The sequence below is a fragment of the Amphibalanus amphitrite genome, unplaced genomic scaffold (genome assembly GCF_019059575.1).
Source record: "Amphibalanus amphitrite isolate SeventyFive unplaced genomic scaffold, NRLGWU_Aamphi_draft 001016F_arrow, whole genome shotgun sequence".
Classification (NCBI taxonomy): Eukaryota; Metazoa; Arthropoda; class Thecostraca; order Balanomorpha; family Balanidae; genus Amphibalanus; species Amphibalanus amphitrite.
This window is the reverse complement of record NW_024882510.1, coordinates 150,155-164,734: the sequence shown is the minus strand read 5'-3', so window position 1 is coordinate 164,734 and position 14,580 is coordinate 150,155. Positions and strand designations below refer to the sequence as shown.

Sequence of the window (14,580 nt, the reverse complement as noted above, 5' to 3'; positions counted from 1 at the left end):
AGACGTTTAGAAAGGAGATCGGATACGGGTGATGAATATAGGAATGAAGAGAGAGAGAGAGAGAGAGAGAGAGAGAGAGAGAGAGAGAGAGAGAGAGAGAGAGAGAGAGAGAGAGAGAGAGAGAGAGAGAGAGAGAGAGAGAGAGAGAGAGAGAGAGAGAGAGAGAGAGAGAGAGAGGGAGGATGGGGGAAAGGGAAGATAGAAAAAGAGAAAAAGGCAGAAAGAACAAAAAGCGCAGAGGTAAAGTAGAAGCTAGGGATGGAACAAAGTGATCAGAGGATGATATTATGACATCATAATCCTGGAAGAGGGCCGGATAGAGAGGCTGTGCCAATTGATCTATAAAATGATATGGGCGTTGTAAAATAGGCAAATAACGCAGTGAACCGAAGCATACGAATACCTTTTAAAGAGCGAGATGGTCTCAATTTATAACCCCGATCCTGCAGAGAGCGATAACAAGCAAGAGAAGAACATCTCCGTTGGTATATGATGATGAACCAAATTAACCTCACCGCAGACATATGAGCAACAGTATGCCCTCAGGGCACAAGAGTGAGGCAACATCGTAGTGATGGCTAAGACGATGGGAACCGCGATAGAATAATTGGGAGTCTGCGTGAACAGAGTAGCTTAATAAGCGGCAGAGAAGCGTCGGCAGTAACGCATAGCCGGACATTTATGGCTGGTGGTTCACACTGGATAGCAACATCAAATCAATATGGAGGGAGGCTGCTGCCTGCAGAGTCAGAATGGAATGCAAGAGAGAGAGGAGAGAGAAGGGAAATGAGGCTGCAAAGCTCTGAGAGCACTTGGTGAAAGGAAAGAGGCAGAGAGGAAGCGGTGACCTGCAGTGGGGGTAAAAGGAAATTTTATGAAAACGACAGCTGTTGGGGACAAACTCTCTCAAGCAGAAAACTAAATTTGAGAATAAGAGCAAGAAGTGCTGTTAAAAGCACACGGAGGTTGAGACAGGACCAAGAATCGCCGCATATCTAAACCCTGAGCGCGGCCATGCAGAGAAAGCCTACGACATGTCACGCTCAGGAGGTCACGCTCCATCAGACAGCAGTGAAGTCGCCGTGTCGGCACAAATTACGTCACTGGCCTACTCTGCTCAGAGTGACAATCAGAACAAAACCGGACACGCGTCCGCGCCGCGCCAGTGAGGTCCGATCCGCTCCACTGAAGGCCCTGGACAGCGCGCGCTCAGAGCACGTGCTGAGACTGGCTCGCGTCAGCTTTTCACACGCGCTAACGACATATTGACTGAGTGATGCAACCCAAACGCACGCGGACGTCATTGGTGCGTGACGTCACTATGATATGACGTCATCACTGGTTGTTCGCCGCGATAGCAGAAGACAGGCCAAGAGCATGACCCAGTTTAATCTAAGGGGACTGATGACAGCCAGAATGGCGTTTCCAAAGGGAGAATGATGGTGACGACGCATGACCCGAACCTGCCTAAGCGCTCCACGTCGGTATAAGAAGCCTTTGACCCCATTTCTTCGCCTGGGTGGCCAAGAAAAGTGAGACATTCCCACAGGGGAACATCCGCTCACAGTTATCAGCGAGGCGCCGGAAGGGTTCCGGTAAAAACTACTACGATAACAGTTAGATAAACGACGGTAAACACTGGGCAAGATCAACACGGGACTGGTAATCGGTTATCTCTTCCAACCAGCTGTGCAGGTTAGTCGGAGTGTAGTTAACTACCTGAGTAGGTAAAAGGAGAGTTATTTAAACTTTCATTGGGACAGAAAGGCATCCCGACCACACCCTCGGTTTACCACGCCCTTCCTATCAAAGTTCCACGAATTTTCACCATCCCCTCTGCAACCATCACCACACCAATGTCACACATGGGGCCCCGACATCGCCCCCTTGGCCACCCCGCCCTCTAACAACGACAGTGGCGTCCAAACGGCGGCGAAGCGAGGGGAACATCGTCCATCGCTGACGACTAGACGGTTATCTGGTCACGACCTGGGTGATACGGCATCGGCTCGTCACGACATGGAACATGGCTGTCCCAACGGTTAAACGTCCGACCACTAGATGCCCTCTGCACCGACGCCCCTCCCTTTGTGAATGTTGACAGCCCTCTGTGCGGTTCACCCTTCCCTTTGCATGTGGTGCGCCAGCGTTGTGTAACACTGCTGTCGCAGCATGTCAACTGCGCCATCCGCATTGATTTGAATGTGAAGAAGGGTTGAAATTTGCCGTTCAAGTTGTTCAAGATACAAAAAGAGCCCCTTGAACAAAAGCATCACCTGATGAGAGATAACACTAAGATCTAGCTCAAGTTTCGGAGTAAAGCATCTATGACCAAATATTTTCCGAGGGCGAGACTTTGATGGCAAAAACAGTATCCATGTAATCAGAAGTTTGAAGGTTTCCTTTGCGTCAGAAAAGGACGGCCAAAACCGCGAGGAGCTTCGGCGAAGCTCCTGGCGGTTCCAGGAGCTCCAGTTCCAGGAGTTCCTGGCTCCAGGGGCTCCGCCACGGTTTCAGGATTGGGGGGTTTGACCAAAAATGCACATTCTTTTACATTAGGCTGCGTTACGGAAGTGAAATTATTGAGAGGGGGTCCGGACCCATTGATCCTCGGAGGCAAACCCCCTGAAAACGGTATCATCATGCAACTCATAATTCCCCTTCGATACGCGCACATTTACTGCACAGTCATTGCACACTGCACAAAGTGCACATACCACATCCCCTGAGGCGAAACGAGCGCCCTGACGTCATGTCCCGTCCCCTGTCGTCGAGATCGTATCTGTGGCCATTGTCCGTGGACATACTGCCGCATCCCATAGTGATGGTTCCGCTGGTTGACCCACCGCTGTGTCCTTGACTTTGGTCCCGTCCAACACCTGGGTGTAGTCCGGCTGTGATTGTGCCCCGGGGCGTGGAGGGGAGGTTAGGGAGGAAGGGGAGGGAGGGAGGGTCGCACACCGACAGGGGAGATCCCACACCGGGTGGGGATAACGGAACGAAGGGCAGACGGAGCGCGCACGACGCGTGGCTACCGGGGGAGGGTGGAAGAATTAAACCGCGAGAGGGGAAGGAAAGGAGGGTCGTCCCAGTGACAGAATGTGTAGTGAAACGATCGCTATCTCATAGACGACCTTGTCCACACAAAACTACGCTAAACAAAGGTAATTCAGCGCAAAATAAAACGGAAAATATTCGCGTTCCGGTTGCGATCCGGCCGTTGCAAACAAAGGACCATGCCAACGAACTACAGTCGCGGTCGTCGGAGGCTCAAGGCTAGTATAGTGGTCATTGCAGCTCATCCTACCGGGCCCTGATCAGAGCTACCTAGCAGGTGAGAATTGAGCGCTTTATGCTAGTGAGAACTTAACTGAAGGGACTTGCTGAGGAGATGCTGCTAATACGTTGGGGGTTGATGTTGATGGATATCATGATCCGCTGGGCCGAGGCGTAGAGGGTCAGGAAATCTTGAGAAGATGGTGTCAGGGTGCGTTCCTTGTGGGATTGTCGAAGGTGTTTGCTCTGCACGGGTCGGGGGTGTCTAAGTAAAGCGTGCAGAGCGTTGCTGAGTGCTCGTGCCGGGCCGGGGTGAGGCGCGGCCAACCTACCTCGCTGTCCCGTCCGCTAGACGACTGCGGCTCCTGAGATTCGGCGCGGCGCGCGCGGCTAGGCGTTCGCTGGGGACAGAAAGCCGGCAGGTCAGCCGACCTCTGTCGTCCCGGCTCGTGCCCACACCGCCTAACCTCCACCGATCATTGGGGCGCTTCGCAACGGTGCTTGCGCCCCCAGTATCGGCGTCGGTTGGGTGGTTTTCGGCTGGTGCGAAGGGTGAGATACGATACATGCGGTGCAATAAAAAGCGGTGCACAGCAACAAAATGGTGAAACGGATAACTGAAACATAAAATGCATGCAAAGCACAACAAATAAAAGCCTGGGAATTGGGCATCCCATAAAGAAAACGTTGGAACCGAAAGCTACCAAAACTCAGCAGCATCGCGAAAGCCTTACCTTACAATCCTATTCCGTTTATTAAAGGCTGTCTAATCGCTTTTCTTCTTAAAATCCAATTCATCTGGGCACAACAAACGATGCTTGTCGCTACTCAGTGTATAATGTTGCAGCCCGTTGGCCGATCATCCGACCTCCCTTACTAATCCAGCTTCGTGAGGTTGATATATCTCGGCATCCGCAAAACAACGAGACAAAGACCGAAACACTTACTGGGTGTCGGATAGTCTAGGACGGATCATCCATTGCGAGGGCAGAGACCCGGTGAGACTCGAACTCGATATAGGTCTAAACGGCAAGTACTTTAGCCAGAGCGTACGAAAAAGGAAGCTTTGACATCTATCTGCCAGTGATGTACTTTGGAAAGCTTTGACCGATATGACAAAGCGTAGCAAATCAAAACGACCCCTCCTTGCCGAAGGCCATATTACTTTGTTCTTGTATGTCCCTCAGGATAATTAGAATGATAACAATTCCCCCTGGCACTGACAACGAGACATCACAGACACGAACAACATAATAACGGACGGAAAGGCTGTGACACCACCGACCTTTCCACCCACCCATTCCCCAGCGCACCATCTCACGGCAGCGCTCCTTACCTTCTTCTCCACGAGGGTCTCGCAGCGGCGGCTCTTGCAGATCTGGTGGCTCCTCTCGTTCTTGCAGGGCGCACACGACCCACAGTTCTCCTTCGTGTGGCAGCCAACGCAGTCGCCGCAACGTTTCCGCTTCTTCTTCGGCGGCTTCTCCGATATGTTGACCGACGGCGTCGGTTCTGTTTGAGGTTGAGACATGGGCGAAGCGTAAGCTGGCTTGGCGTCCAGCAGATCGCTGGAAGTGACGGAGCTTACTTGCGCCGAAGGCTCGAGTCGAGGAGATGAGTCGTCGTCGCGTCGATTCGTGTCGACAGACGCGGGAAGCGACGGAACCGTCGGCTCGAACGGGCGCTTCTGGGCGCGTTTTGGCTCGAGCTGAGTTAGAATGGGAGTTGTTGCGTCCTGACCGTGTTGTCGAAAGTGTCGTGGCGACGTCGCCATGCGCGCTGGGCTGAACACGGCCCCGACGTGGGACGGCGCGCTAGCCGTCGCTGCCGTTGACGCCATCGAAGACATCGACATCGACGAAGGGACGGGCGTTGATGTCGAAGACGCTACGGATGCCGCAGAAAACGCCGCCACGCGCTCATCGAACCCATCCATCTCTCTTGGAGCCGTCTGTAGCGGTGGGTATGCTCCAGACTGCTGCAACGTGTTGAAGCCAGGGAGCGGGCTTCCTCCTCCGGTTGGTGGTGTGGCAAACCCGGACACCGGTCCTGGCCCAGACATCGGCGGAGGCGGCGGAGACGAGAACCCCTGGTAGGCACCGAAACTCAGCTGGTGACCCGGCTCCGGTCTTTCGGCCGACTCCCACGGCCGGTACGCACCCCCAGACGAGTCGCTTCCCTCTAGGGGTCGGTCCATGAGACGCGACCCAAGACCCTCCAGGAGGCCGTCGTCGCTAGTTCCGTAGGTAGTGTCGAAGGCCTGGAAGGCCATGTCTGCGTCGGAGGATGAGTGGCTGGGCGGCAGCTCGCCGCTGCTCATCGCCTGATGGCGCACCTCTGCGGACAGAAATAGGTGAACGTTAGAGGAAGAAGAACAATGATGATGATGATGTGGTTGTTAGGTGTTCAGGCCGCGGAGCTCAACGTCTCCCAGGGCACAGGCAAAATTCAATGGTGGCGAGGTCACTGGGGCGGGGAGGAGGTTTGTTTGTTAACTGGGGCTTTAGGGCGCACCGACTACATAGGTCATTTTGCGCCCAGCGCGCTGGGCGCTGCATGCCGCTGCATGCAGCGGGGAGGAGGTAAAGAATGAAGATCGGCGGGATGGGAGAGAGGCAAGGCGAGGGGTGGTATTTGACGTTCACTTCGGATCGACAGATGTACATCTTTTATTAGCATACGGCTGCAGAAGTGCAACTCGACTTTCACTTTTCTTTCACGCTCCACTTGCCAAGCAATACTCTCACATCTTACTCTATCCCTATTGCCCATACGCCCGGCACTGACCGTCGCATTACATCGACGGCATCGTCGCCATCGTCGTCGTTCGGAAAAGTCGGGAAAATGCAGATGCGTCACTGGCGGGGAAGTGATCCATTCGCCAATCAGAACCAACGAGCCCCTGACGGGCGTTAATCAACGTCGTAACGCAATGACGTCGAGTGAGCGTTAATCAATGTCGGAACAGAAAGAGACGGGCAGATCAGACGAGGCATAGATGGCGAAATGAGGGCTGCAGGTTCTGCGTGAGAGCTATAGCGGAAATAGGCGCAACCATTGCCGGAAGATGGTCGTTACGATGCATCGATAAAAAAGCGGTATTCCATATTTAGGAGAGACGGCAGCGTCATGACTTATAGATGCAATCGGCGAGTCGAATACATGGATGGAGTACTCATTTGTAAAACTTTCGATATGTCAGCGGAGTTGTCATGACGAAATTTCAGCCGCATGAGCAGATGTCTCCAGACATATCCACAAAAAAGTATTTAAGAAAAAAATAAGAATGCAAAAAAAGACGGCCTCATGAAGAAATACGGAATAAAGCCCTTCGAATGATCCATCGCATTAGCCAATGCTGATCGCAGACTCACCCTAATGCCTCATCCCAGCGCCTATCACCACACCGTGATGCCTCGGGGCAATCTCGGGGCTTTCTCGACCATTCCGGATCACTCTCCTGGCTAGCGTTCAGTGCGTCTCGGCTAATCGATTTCACGCTTCCACGCGCTCCAGTGCACAGTGCGCCTCTACGTCAGCGGATAGAGTGATGACGCCATCAGAGCCTCGTCAGCACCGCGTCATCAGCGGCGCGTCATCAGGCACAGTAGCGACGCTGCCGGCGAATGGGCGGCGGTCGAGCGCCACGCGCGCCAATGGGAACACGGCAAATGTTGACGATCGGAGATGAAAGCATGAAAGTTGCTTTGGTAAAAGGAATGAGACAAACGTTGAACGATTTTTGTTGGCATTAGCCTGACCCGTACCTATGAAGCTTACTCTATATAATAAAACTAGGGGGAGAAATGGAACATCCAAGGTATGTTACTAAAGGTGTCAAATTCACTATACCTACACTATACCATTGTACTAGCGCGACAATGGAAACATTGAGTTTCGAGGCCTGTCAGGACCAAACACTCAAACAATACCCTAATGAATAAACACATCCTAAACCATACAGCCCTGCCCTATCGTAGCCTCGACCACGCCCAATCAGGTCACCCGATGACCTGTGCATCGCCTGGGGCGGTCTACCAGCCACCCCTCCCCCTCTCCCCCCACTGCATCCCTGCACCGGAGACCGCGAGCACTTCTTGTCTCGCCGTGTTGTGGCCGGAACAAGCGGCAAAAACGACCCGTGTGCGCCCCATTTGGCACCTCGCCCAGCGGTGCGGCGTCATTGGGACTGGTGACGTCACTCACACTGGCACGATTTATGACGTCACCGGTCCGGTGCAGGAGAGTTCAGCACGGCCGGCGATAAGATGGATGTTTGGTTGAGGGCTGAGGCAATAGCTTCGGCTGCAGCTCTGGCATTCCTGACGTGCTTTGCAGGTCGCAATGCAGAAGATAGTCATAAACCACCGTGTACTTTTACCACACAAATTACCATACAAGTACAATTCCTAATGGTATAAAAGAATGGATGGGAGCCATTAGAAAGAGCCAATCTCTAAAAAAGAGAACTAGTCACCTAATCCGTTTCAAACCGTCTTATATCGGCACATCTGTCATGGCTCAATATTCAATATTCATTTATTCCCTTCCGCCCTCTTCTTTCTTTCATCTAGGTCCTTCCTCGCCCCTCCTTCACCTGTCCCGCTCTTCCCTTTCCTCTCCCTTCCCCTCGCCCTCGCCCTCGCCGGAACGAGGTCAGACCGTTGCACGAGGGTGACTGGCACCTCTACCGGCCGCTCCACACTGTTCTTTGTCGTGTCTGAGACTCCACAGTACGGTGCGAGTCTGGACTCCAGTGGATCTTCACAGAACTCAGGATGGATTGGGTCTCCAGTGCAGTGATTGATGAATTATAGCAATAGAATGCCGAACATTCATGAAAAACACTTGCAGGAGGTGGATCAAGTCAGTCTTCAGCTATCAAGTGGTGAACAATGTGCAATGGGAAGACGCGCAATGACTGGAAATTGTCTGTCAATGTCTGCGCCAGAACGCATTTCAGTCCTGTCTTCAATACACCTGCAGGCTGAGAGAAATCCCTATAAATCGCTACAATAGAAATCCCTAAAATACGGTGACTCCGGACGAGCGAAATCAACATTCGCTGGCAAGCGTGCTTCATAATGAAACATGTCACATCCTGTCCTATTACGAAACTCAAGTGACCATTGCTCGAAGAAGCACTGCAAGCGCAAAGTCCAACTCCCAGTGCGTCAGCAAACAAGATAAAGTTATCACCTCCAGCCAGCCGCATAATTATTAACTAAGAACACCCATCGTGGTTCAGAAGGTTCTCCAGGACCTACAGAAGCGAGCGAGCCGATGACGCAGGACGCAAAGATAACGACCCAAGGCCAGAAAGAGATAAATGACCATCAGTAGCCCAGATAAAACTCAGCTCAGCCATCCTGACTTCAGTGATAGTACAGCACCGTTGCACAACCAGCAGCTGGACGCCTAATCAGACCAATACCGCGCTCTTATCTATGTATGTATACTTCTGTGCCGGAATCTCCGAGACAAATGTTGCGACATCGTCGCGGGCGGCAGGAGCATCAGCGGTGGCAGACGCGTACATATCCTGACAACCTCGGCGGCAGGACAGATTCCAGACTCGGCTGTCCTGGTCAGTCGGGAGACGCCGCCGCTTGGCTGATGGTGTAATGAAGGAGTAAGTGACACGGGGGTACGGTGCTGAGAGAAGCAGCGAGGGACAGGGATAGCATCCGCTAGTAGAGTATGAATAAGGTACTACGGTTTAACGCTTTGTCTAAACTTAACGTCTACATTCAACCGAATGAATAGGTTCCTTGTGCAATATAAACTCTTCCTTGTGCAATATAACCATGCGGGCAGATTAAAAGGTGGTCACGATTTTAAAATAACCAAAACCTAAAAAACAAAAACACCACCACGAAGGAAAAGTTCAAGCCTTCCTCCAACCAAGGCAGTATCGGTCGATTAGGCGAGGTTTGCCTCCTATATAACCTCTTCGCGTCTCCACCTATGGGAGATCCCACGCCTAGTGGAGTTCTTCTGAGGGAGGCCTCTCGTCTGCTGATTCTTCATCTTGAAGAGGTCTGCCGCCTCCGAGAGTCCTCCATCCGGTCCGCTAATGCGGACAGAGCCGGCGCAAAAAGGACATTTCCGGCGCAGCAGACGCCATGTCATCTGCACATCTGGCGCGCAACATTAGCCGCTTCTTTCTCCCCGCACGACATCGGACACCGCATAGTCGAGGTCGACAAGGGTACAGCATAGTCGAGCTCGACGTTAGACACTGCATAATCGAGGTTGACAAAAGCTGTCCGACGTCCGTCGCAACCCGCAATAGACGAAGGGAAAGGCTCGAGATAGGGCCAACGACGATGGAGAATAGATGTGATCACGAGCGGAGGTTGGCAAATTGTGCACGGCGAAGAGAGTTTGAATGCTGAGTTTGAGATCGTGAGTCTCCCGCAAGTCGTGAGTCGTGAGAGAGCGGTGACTCTCACGAGTCGAGGTTTGGGATTGGAGAGAACTATTGATGAGGGTAGATTTGATGCAAGTCAGTGTTGCACGAAAAGAAACGGACGGAAGCAAGGCTCGGTTACTCTAATCGAAAAAGTTTCGGGAAACAATTACAACCCGAATGAAGACACTGTGCAGTTAATCTACCGATTGCATCAACAGAAAAATAAACAAATGTTTCAAAAGCTTCTCCAAAAGACTGCATGCAATAAAATGTGTGAGCTCACGTTTGAGGATCAAAGCCAAATTAGCACCAGTAGAAAAACAGTACGATGAAAATATCAGCGAACCAGCCGCTCGAGCTATTATCCATAAGCAAACGATTCCCTCGAGCTTGCATTCACGCACAAACAATTTCTTCCGGCGAGGTTTCTCGCGGAACCTAATCTTGCATGCGGGTTTCCACGCACAAACCATTCTCGAGAGCGGGTATCCACGCACAAACCATTCTTGAGAGCGGGTATCCACGTACCGATGAAACTCACCTTCAGGTTTATTCGATCGGCGCTCTCAGCTGAGATCAACCAAGTTCACCATCCTCGAGTCTCTTCAACCACCAAGTCCAGAAATCCAACTTCCAACTCCACAAATTCACTCCGAGAGTTCACAACTCCAAACTCCGCCCACTCGATCACCAGTCCACGATCACCTCTCTCTCTCTCTCGCACCGTCCCTCTCCACGCTCCCTCCCTCTGTCCACATGGGGCTCGCCGACCCAGCGGACTGGCGACGCTCCGCGCTAGACCTCAGCGGGCCCGCTGTCCGTCGTGACGTCATAGTGACGTCACGCCAGAGGGGCGGCAGGTGGCGTTCGGGCTCCGTTCGGGGTTCGCTGGGGGCGGAGCTAAGGGGCCAGGTGGCAGCCAGCCGGCGTCCCTGTGGATCATGTGAGCCGACCCGGCTGGCGGTGCCCGACCCGGCGTGACAAACGCGATCGACGCTGGCGAAACGGAGCGAGAGAGACATGGGAGAGACTGAGAGATGAGGAGACACGGCGAGACATAGTTAGAGACTGATGGAAGACACGGCGAGATATGGTGAGACACCATGAGACACGGCGAGACGATACTGCACTGGGCAGACTGAGCAAAAGGCATGAGGAGACAATGCAAACGCGGCGAGACACTGGGAGACAAAGCGAGTCACAGAGAGACGATACCGCACTAGGGAGCCGGAGCAGAGACGAGGAGACATAGCAGGACATAGCGAGACACGGAGTCGGAGAGACAATACTGCACCAGCAAAACGGAGCAGAAACGCGGACACAGAAGACCCGAGGATAGCTAAGCCAGACCCGAAACACCGAGCGCTCAGGAGACAAGTCCCAACACACGACAAACCAAGGTGGCAGTAGACATTGAGAACGAGCGAGAGGAGACTTCAACAAAGCATGGAGCCGCAACCGATGAGCGAAATGCCAACGAAACACCATACAAAGTTGATGGAAAATGGGCGGCATAAAACAGTCATCCACTTCCATGCTTCAATAGGAGCGAAGATATTTTTACTATTTAAGTCCTGTAGACGTGATATACGTTTAGGAATTCCTGTAGGGTTCAGGGTACCCGAACGTCAGGCAATGAAGATTTGAGGGGCGTTTGAGGTGTTATTCATTCATACAATAGAGGTCTCAGAGAACTAACCATGGAAAGTAGCTCAACCAAACTGATAAAGCTCAACTTAGAACAGCTAGCAATAACCTACAAAGCTGAGGACCGCACGATCCGTTAACTTCTCTCCTCTCCGTACCAAACTCCCTCCATCACTGACCTACCACTGGCTGGCACGGTGCCAGACCACGGTACCGAATAAAAAGACCCGGGCGTGACGCAGCTGCATCTGATGCCGCCATCACGAGCTCCATGCAGGTGGTGGCTGCCGTGCCGAGATGCCGTTACAGCCTCCGAGATGGCTCCCAGATCAGCGACTAGTTGGTCAAGGTGCTGGATAACTGTCACTCTTTTCGTGAGACAATGTTGCGTCATGTTGGGGTTTGTTATGTGGGCCACCCGAGGGCAACTTCTCCAAAAGAATTTGACAGCTCAGTCACGCAAGGAAATGCCACCTGGCACGTGCCAAGAAATAAAGTACCGGCTTCAAGTGGCACGAAACACGAACCGTCACGATTGCTAGCACACTGATGCCGCGCTGAAATCGGTCGTAAACTACGCGATGCTCTCTCTTGCAAGACATCCAGTATGATCACACACCAATGGTAAATGAACGCATGCCAATGCATCCCTTCAGCGGTCATCCAATTTCCACAATCGGTGTGGTTGGGTCGCGACATCCATTCTTTTCCCCTGAGGTCGCCACGTCGTCAGCAGAAGATTCTTGTATATGTACAGCCCTCTGCAAACTGCGTGGTAGGTATTCTTTTTTCGACAAAACCGAGAATATCGCGGATACTATGTTATCATTCACTCGGAAATCGTAACAGCAAAACGCGCGAGACTCCGCACCCTAGATTGGCACTATCATCGTATTCATATTCCATCCAGTTTGGTAACAAAACCCAAAAGTTTATATTTGCCCCCAAAACAAACTGTTGCATTTTGTTGCCACACAAAGCATATACTTTGTTTAGTGATAGACCCAATCGAAGGAGTGGAGCATGGTGCCTCTATTTGCAATGAATTCCGACCGACAGATCACATAGTCTTTGAGTTATTACCGGTTTTGTCGAAAAAAGAATACCTACCACGCAGTCTGCTGAGGGCTGTATACTATCGCGAATGGTGTCTGCAGCCAGACCTCGTCTTTGTCCTTGTATGGTAGTGTCAGCAATTCTGAACGGAAGGAGAGGAGAGGAGAGGAGAGAAGAGGAGAGAAGAGGAGAGGAGAGGAGAGGAGAGGAGAGGAGAGGAGAGAAGAGGAGAGGAGAGGAGAGGAGAGGAGAGGAGAGGAGAGGAGAGGAGAGGAGAGGGGTGGAGTGGGAAGGCGAGCAGCGGGGAGGGGAGCAGTGAAAATCGAGGCAAAGATGCAAGAGAAATGAGGTGAGAGAATGGAGATGAAAAAACGTAACACATGACGAATAAAATGACGGGAAAAATAAAAAGTATCTACCACTAAATATCAAAATTCGAACAACAATCACAGTCAGACCCATAATGCATGCAAGTGTACGAATCGAATGTGCTTCATTTTACGGACAACGTGAGAAGTTCACCCAAAGCGAGTCCATATTCCACCGCGACGACCCACTTGCCCACCTCATGTCCTGCGACACTTTCCGGTGGCCACTAATGACCCCAATGACACCCTGCATCCGCTACGCATCCAAAAACAAAGGGAAATCGATAAAGAAGTGAAAGTGCTGCGATCACCGCCGAGTGATGCTGCAGTTTGCGAGCAGGTCGACCGCTCGACTGGACTGGACCTCAGGTCACGGGCCGGTGCGCTAATGAACTTTTTTATGTCCACCAGCTGGATAGCGAGAGGCCGTGTGTGGTGCCAGAGTGGTCAGTGCAAGAGGTGGAGCGCAAGAGGTGCAGCAAAGGATAGGATGGGAGGTGTGGAAAACAGAAGAGGTTTGGAACAAAGTGCAAGACTTGAGGATGAGCTATAAGATAACCGAGCTGCTGTAGATCAGAGGAGGAACAAGACCAAGACAGGCGAGAAATTTTGAACGGAAACGGACAGCAACATCGAACGGCCAGAAAAATATCAATTTCAAAAAGTCTTCTAGGGCTGCGAGTGTTACATATCTAAATAAACAATAACAATAAACAAAAGCAAAACGTTTCCCAGTGACCGTGCTTTCCGCCTGAGTGAGCAAACGATTTCTGGGCCGTTCCATGCAACATGCAACATCGACCGATGGTCGTGCCCAGCATTACATCTCAGTGCAGCATGCAGAAGCCCGCCAGTGAGTGTTACTTTCTCTTGTATCGGTCCGGCCGGCCGCGTCATACACGGAGTGACCTCAAACACTGACCTGGTTGAGCCGCTGCCAAATTCCTGCCGTGGCACAACAACACTCGAAAGTGTTTCATATAGCAGTATGGATTGTCTATTGGGGCTTTAAGGAATGTTGACTGATATGTATGACTTGTATGTCTTCATAGAGGACAATTATCAATGACATGGGTGAATGTCTTCAATATTGCGGGAAAATATCAGCCAAAGCACAACTGCAGGTCACGGCAGCATTGCGATCACTTAGCAGGCAGTATAGCCAGCCCCACACACCGATTGTCTCAATGCATCTACATGCAGTATAAGCTGCAGCTACAGGCATTGTTTTCCACCACACATTCATCTTCTTACAACGACGCGGAAGCACACACCTCACTCCTGAATTCCGCTCACATTTACCCCCGGAATACCTGAAGACCCGGACATCAGATGTACACCAACTTCTGGCCCCGTTTCGACGTCAGACAGTCGCGGACCCCGTACAGGATGCAGCATCAAATGCGTCACAGAGAGCGCCGCTCACTGCGGCATGGCTCGCCCGTGACCCACATCCGAGGAATCCGGCACACTGCCGGCGAAAGCGCAATTGAAATACAGATGCCGGCACGATGATGCAACGATTGCAATTGGCGCCCAGCCAAGCGACAGTTGGGCACCGTTGAGCGGGATAGGGAAGGTGGGAGATGGGAGAGATGATGAAGAAGAAGGAAGAGAAGACGAAGAGAGGATGAGATGAAGAAGAAGTAGACGAAGAAGAAGACGAAGAGAGAATGACATAAAGTCGAAGAAGATGTCACCGGTGCTAGACTTGCGAGTGAAGGGGCGAAGGAGATGACGTCGATGTCCCAGATGCGATTGAAGGGAACTATATCGCCTTGGTGTCTGTCACACAGGTAGCTTACCTCAGCGTGCAAT

At 52.0% G+C, this 14,580-nt stretch overlaps 1 protein-coding gene across 3 annotated transcripts in view; it reads right to left on the bottom strand.

The window, feature by feature from the left end:
- LOC122369218 (nascent polypeptide-associated complex subunit alpha, muscle-specific form-like) overlaps positions 1-14,580 on the bottom strand; it is an 84,302-nt gene that overhangs the window by 48,077 nt on the left and 21,645 nt on the right. Inside the window, exons 1-3 of one of the 3 annotated variants that reach the window (XM_043343781.1) lie at positions 10,233-10,428; positions 4,613-5,613; positions 3,609-3,677 (exon numbers count right to left, since the gene is read on the bottom strand). In XM_043343781.1, the coding sequence (XP_043199716.1) occupies positions 3,609-3,677; positions 4,613-5,596 (1,053 nt within the window). In that variant the 5' untranslated portion in view covers positions 5,597-5,613; positions 10,233-10,428. Of the gene's footprint in view, positions 1-3,608; positions 3,678-4,612; positions 5,614-10,232; positions 10,429-14,580 lie in introns of those variants that run through there. The other 2 variants (XM_043343782.1, XM_043343783.1) reach the window with 2 other exon arrangements.